This window comes from Drosophila biarmipes, chromosome 3L (genome assembly GCF_025231255.1).
Source record: "Drosophila biarmipes strain raj3 chromosome 3L, RU_DBia_V1.1, whole genome shotgun sequence".
Lineage (NCBI taxonomy): Eukaryota > Metazoa > Arthropoda > Insecta > Diptera > Drosophilidae > Drosophila > Drosophila biarmipes.
Genome location: NC_066613.1, coordinates 22,749,877 through 22,756,140, shown reverse-complemented (window position 1 = coordinate 22,756,140; position 6,264 = coordinate 22,749,877). Strand labels below are relative to the sequence as shown.

The window sequence follows — 6,264 nt, the reverse complement described above, 5'->3', positions numbered from 1 at the left end:
CCTTCCGCCTATACCCTTTATATCCAGTACAGTTGCCTCGGCGATGACTAATCATAAGCCCTGCATTAGCCGCCTTGTTGGCCCTGCACAGTGAGCCCGCAATCCGGGCATAAACAAGGCAAATCGGCAATAAATCAAAAATCAATACAGTCAACGCCATTTTGCACTCGCTGGTGGGGGTTTTGAGGCGACAACCGAAACCAATACAAGGCCATAAGTAGAATCCATGCTGGCCCTCTCGCTCACTCCCAGCTCGCCCGTCTCTGTCTGTCCTGTCTCCGCTGGCTGACAAGAAACGTTAGAAAAGAAACAAGCCATAGGAATCGGGGCTGGGGGCTAAAAAACAGCATCCACCCGCCAGGACAGAGTTCTGAAAGAAGGGGAGGAGCCAGGCCAAGGGAAGCTTGAAAAGAAACAGAGCTGGAAAAATAAAAAAGGAAGAAAATAAAAAGTAAATTCAAAGCAAACGAGACTAAAATTATAAAAATTGCCCTCCTGGTGGTTCAGAGTGTGCCTGTGCCCCCATCCAAAGTTCCATCCTGCTGCTCCTGCCGGCGATGACGATGATGGTGATGAGGCTGATGGCGATAAGGAGGAGGAGGACAAGGACCAGGAGCAGGACCAAAACGAAACGAACGCGATTCCAATACGGGACATCAACGTCACTGAGGGTGGATGGTCCGAGTGTCGGCTCGGGTTTGAGTCCGTATCCTGGGGGTGGTACATAAGGACCTCTCCTGTATATGCAGGGGCCATTATATACACAGGCACTCGCTCCTTCGCCTTGTGTACACACTATATAGCAATGGCCCGCAGCGTCAATGGACCAAAATAATAACGACTAACGGCCTGTTAAGGGAAAATGCAACGAACTGTTGGCGCGGGGGTGGGGTTGCTTGGGGGAGGGGATGGGCAAGGAGCGGTGGGTGGTTGGGAGCTGGGTGGCCAAGGTTTTTAAGTGGTCGCGCGTGACGTGCACGTCGGAGGAGCTCACTGAGAAAATAAATACGAATTTTTCAATTTAAGGAAAAATAACTGATCATTTTAAATTTTAAAATAGAATATATTAACCTTCTATATGTTAAAAACAATTTTTTAGTTATTAAAAGGTAAAAGGTTCATTAAAAATATATGCATTTGTCCATTGGCTTGAGTGTTTTAGTGCTTTAAGCGAGAAGGAAAAATGTTATAAATACTTTTGGACCATTTTTAAATCCCATTTTCTCCGTGCATAGGGCGGCGGAGGTTCGAAAGCTGGAATATGGAGAGCATCTCCTGCTGACGTGGTATTTGCCAGCTCCGACTCTGATCGGTTGGCCGCCATGGCAAAACAAATTTTTATGCCACCCCCGCCCACTTATTTGCACACAAAACTCTTGTTACTAGCTGCCATTATGATTTTGAAAAGCCATTGCCATTCCACCCACCCTCACTCTCGACCATTTTTTTTACACCCGCTCCGCTTCATTTTTGCTCATTGAAAAACTGTGAAATTTTATAATAAGCATTTTTTTTGTTGGTTGTTGCTGCCAGATTATTGTCGATGATTGTGATTGCGTTTTATGTTGTTCCTTTTATTACCAGGTCAGAACGGGGGTCTTTTTTCGTGGGCGGATGGGAGCCCCATTTGCCGCTTTTGCGTCCCCGTTCTTGGTGCTCGTTTTTTATGGACTGTGCTGTAATATGCCTTTTGGAAAAAATTATTATTTTGTTTGCCTCGTGTGCCTCTCCACTGTTGCCGGATTTTTGTGCTCGGCCAGGCGCTATCGGTCTCCATTTAAGCTTATTAATTTTAAATGCGATTTTTAATTAAATATTATCAAAGCGTGTCGAGGGCGTCATTAAGTTCGAAAGCTTCTGATGTAGCGATTGGCGTTGCATTGCAGGGAAGAGCTGTGTAGGGTAGCTATTTGAAGAGATGTTATAAATCTCTTTTTACAAATCGATTCACACCAAGTGGGCGATTTGAGAAGCGCGGAGGGAGGCGCTTTGGTGAATTAATTATCGCTGTATGTGGTTCTCAGTAAGGCAAAGAACTGATACGACATGCTGATAACCTGGGAAAAAAATGGTATAGAATTGGACTTTAAAGTTATTTTTAGTTTTGAAACCTTCATGTAGGTAACCAAAGATATAGGTGGAAAAGTAGGAGGTCTTATTGAAGCTGGCTTCTGACTTCGCATAATCAGTAGTTTTAGCATGCTGCAGTAGGTTTTGCTGCACTGAAACCACTTTTGATTGTAGGCAGCATCTCCCACTCTCAAACTCTAAATAGGATATAGCTATGTAGGGAATAGTATTTGATAGTCTACCTTTAACTCACCGCAGCAATTAATGAGTCTCCATAGTAGCACACCATAAAGACCTGCACCATTGAGGTCATCAGGAAAATGCAGTAAATAATGATGACCTCCACAGTGGATTCGGTGACCTGAAAGGCAATGAAGCATATTTGCATAGAGGCCATCAGGAAATTTAGCAGAAGAGAGAAGCTATATAGATCGTTGACATGTTCGCAGAGCCTGAAGAAAAATATGTAAAGAATTATAGTCCAAATGACAAATGTATATTTTACTTGAGGCACTTGTCATGATATCTGATGATGCCAATGAGGAACTCTTTATTTTCTGTGTCTTCTTCAGGCTTACAGGGATGCTCCTCCAGCCGCATAGATATATAGTTAAAGTGCATGCAAATCTGGGTAATGACGACGACGAGCAAGAGATCGGCGCAGAGAAAAGCAATACCCGCTAGATAGGCCCCATGAGCTATGTCCCAGTACATGATCCAGTAAACCAAGTTACTGCTCGTGGCATCGAAGGGAAACCAGATGAGGAAACCGAAATTCCTATCAAAGGTCTCATAGCCCAGAAAATTAAATTTCACAGAGGCCTTAATAGCCGGATAAAAGGAGAAAGTAGTCGTATACGCCAGGCAGAGAAAGGTGAAAATATTGATCACACGCTTCATGGTCTTCTCAAAGTCTGGTAGTCTATATGCCTTCTGCTTCTTCAAGCTTTTTGGATGCATTTCCTCCAGGTCATCGAGCAGCATAATCAACGTTTTCTTGCCTTTCACCATGGCGAATTGCTTGAAATCAGCCACCAGGGAAAATCCAATACAGGGAGCCACAGCAATGGCCAAACGGATGGTCTCAAAGTCCTGAATTGAGTTGTAGAAAAACACCAGTTCTCCGATGACCAGCAGATTGAAGTTGATAAATCCTGCATATAGGTAGATTTTGAGCAGTAGGGATTTCAATGGATTGATGGAGCGATGGGCGTAGATATCCTCGCCAATGCTCCGGTAAAACTGCACTGGCACTCGCATCAACTCCATAAAGGTCCTGGCTGAGTTTTCCTCTGGCTTTTCCATTTTAAGTTTTTTTTTTGTTAACTTTACCGAGAAATTTCGAACAGGAACTGTTTGTGGTCAGTCCTTCGCGTTGGTCTTATATAGTGGGCGGCTGTGGGCGTGTCTGACAAGTTTTTTGTGCCCCATCATGTCGCGCCTTGAAAAGTGTTGATAATTGTGCCTAAACTTTTAACTAACCAATGTAATTAGCTGTGAACTTTTCTCACTCTGTGGAACCAGCTGAAAAGGTTCTCAAGAGGAGGAAATCAGGGGACTGTTGAAACAGGACTCGACCTTCGCCGGGCGCTAATCAACGAGAATTGCAAAAAAAGATGTCTCCATCTTGCCACCTGCGATAATTACGCGATGCACTGAGGAAATACCTATAGAATACTGTATGAAATTTTCAATTTAATGCTAATGATAAAGAGTATTTTTTCAATTTGTATACATTTTATTTTTATATGCCTGACAAATCATTTATACATATAAATATAAATCAAGTAGATTTTTTCCCGCCTGCCTCTTTAACAAAAGCCCAGAAAGGTGTGGCATTGGACAAGCACTGCTCCACTCTGGACCATAATGAATGTGTTGAATGAAATGAAAATAATTTTTCTTGTTATCCTGCCTCCCCAGGAGCACAAATTGAGCGGAAAATAACTAATAAAGTCGGACGTGGACGGAGGCCATGAATAAAATGCAAGGCTCCCAGGCATTTTGCCAAGATTATGGGTGGGATAATGTGGGTGGGAAAATGGTGGAAACTCAACCAGCCATGGACCATTAGAGGGAATGAGGGTCAGGGGTGCCGGGTGGTCAGGAGGAAGCCTTCTCCGGGCACGTGCAAAATGGCAGCTCAAATTGAAACGCTGCCGATGCCACAATGGGTAATTTTCATTTCAATTTTCACAGTTTTCCCCCGCCCAGCCCGCTGGTCTGACAATTTTTTGCTCATTTGCAGTTTGCATTTGAGAATTGAACTTGTGCCCGGAGCGAACAATGATGTTTCAGATGATGATGGAGAATCTCTCCAGGATTTTTTTCGCCGCTTGCCATCGAAGAAACTTTGTCCCGTCAGCTGCGTGTGGCAAGAAAAAGTTTGGGAAATGTAGAAAATGTTTGCATCATATTGAAAACTCTTAGCATTCTTCATCGCTTACGTTGCCATGATCCCTGTAAAGTTTCGGGATTCAATAATATGGGGGAAATGGCAAAGAATCTGTCGGCTGTCTCACTGCAAAGTTTGCTTATTTTTTATAGAAAAACATATTGTTACTACTTCCTATTTAAGTTACAAACAACATACATTAAAAGCTTGTTGATATAGTAAAATAATATTATTATATTAACATAAATAAGTAACATTTTTAATTTGATGAAAATAAATAAATAAGCATGAAATTCATGGATTGGACATGATAAAGCATTTAAATATTTACTTTGAGATGTGTGCCTTTTTCTAGTCCAGCATTAATATTTTTTTCCTTTTTCTGTTTAATTACTAGCTTCGATTAATTAGCACAGCTGCCAGAAGTGGAAATCCCATACCCACATTTATACATATACGTTTTTTAGCTCAACGTTACGACTTTGAGTTTAGCTTCTTTTTTGACTTTGAGTGTTTTAATTGAAGGGGTAATTTTGAGTTGGGGTGACTTTGAGTATGAGTTGGAAATAGAGTTTGAGTTTGAGTGTATTTAATTCCACGTTTCTTTTGCGATGTTGTGCTATGTTTTCCACCCCTTTGAGTTGTTTCTATGTTTTTCCCCTCTCTGAAAACCATTCCCACTTGAAATGTGTCCCTGCTAAAGGGATGGGAACAGTTTATCCTGCCAATAGAGGGCGCTGGTCCGCTGTTCAAGGATATGCAAATTATTACTAGGACCTTTTCATCTTCTCTTTTAAAAGATTTATTTGATACTTTGTTTACCAGACGCCAGATGTCGTTCGTTAGATACTTTTTATATTATTCGTAAAGCGACGACTTTTCTGAAGTTAGATTCCTGCCCGTTTTAAGGACCTCATTCGAATCCTTTTTGTTTCACTTTTCAGCAACTCAATTTCATATTTTTTTGTTTCGCAGCAGCATTTTGAAGAGCTGCACTTAAGCGCAGATTTTAATTACTTTCCGGCCGACTGGCAGCGGAAGGAACGAAACACAAAAAGGTCCTTGGGAAGGGGTTTCCATTTGTTCACGTGGTGGAGCAGGGCGGCGGGCGGCGGGTGTATCCTTTTTGCAAAATTTAGAGAATGCATTTATCTGACGGACCCTTGGAGCCGAGCGAATCTGGCATCTGAATTAGCCGCTCGCCTTTGTCGCAAAAAGGAGGCAACAAGAAAAGAGTCCGCCTCAAGTGCAGGGCATTATGTATTCATGGCTAGGAGCAGAAGGCCTGCGACTGTGACACATGTGTGTGCCAAAGGGGGGTGGGCTGAGGTGGGTTGGGGAGGGGAAGGGAGGGGCCAAGGAAACGCTGGGCAAGTGCACTTAGCAGCTTGTAGACGCCCCAGTTGACATTGCCACACGCACACCAGCGTGTCTGCCACTTGGGGGTTGTTTTCTTCGAGCCATAAAAAATTCGCACATGAGCAAGATACACACACTCACACACACTCGGCGAGACAATGGCGCTGGCAAAAAAAGGCGGGGAGGGGCTGAAAATGATGGGAGCGGTTGGGGTTGGGGTTGGGGTTTGGGGTGAGGAACCTGCCTCGAAGTGGTTGCTTGCAACCCTGCTGCAATTTTCAAATGGCCCAAACGCTCAAGGCGCAACAACAGCAGCGACATGTCCATGTCCTGGCCGCCTTTGTTACAGTCCCTGCTCGCAAGACCCCTTCACCCCACTTCCGACCCCCTTGCCACGTCCATGCACGTCCCCCGCTCGTGTAATCACAAACATGCTACAA

The 6,264-nt window shown here is 43.6% G+C and overlaps 1 protein-coding gene across 1 annotated transcript; it reads right to left on the bottom strand.

Moving 5' to 3' along the window:
- Nucleotides 1–1,953: 1,953 nt before the first annotated feature.
- Nucleotides 1,954–3,375, bottom strand: LOC108034713 (odorant receptor 67c). The gene is made up of 4 exons (XM_017109654.2): nucleotides 2,576–3,375; nucleotides 2,324–2,522; nucleotides 2,112–2,267; nucleotides 1,954–2,057 (listed from the first exon to the last, which is right to left on the bottom strand). The coding sequence occupies exons 1-4, from the start codon at nucleotides 3,373–3,375 to the stop codon at nucleotides 1,998–2,000; spliced, it is 1,215 nt and encodes a 404-aa protein (XP_016965143.1). The 3' UTR covers nucleotides 1,954–1,997.
- Between the last annotated feature and the right edge of the window lie 2,889 nt (nucleotides 3,376–6,264).

What these genes read in the sequence shown, in the direction of transcription:
- LOC108034713 (XM_017109654.2), bottom strand. Translation starts at nt 3,375, where the DNA reads ATGGAAAAGCCAGAGGAAAACTCAGCCAGGACCTTTATGGAGTTGATG. An exon ending in GAGACTCATTAATTGCTGCG is followed by an intron (nt 2,268 to 2,323) that starts GTGAGTTAAAGG and finishes TATCCTATTTAG; the next exon opens with AGTTTGAGAGTGGGAGATGC. An exon ending in CTTTGGTTACCTACATGAAG is followed by an intron (nt 2,058 to 2,111) that starts GTTTCAAAACTA and finishes TTTTTTTCCCAG; the next exon opens with GTTATCAGCATGTCGTATCA.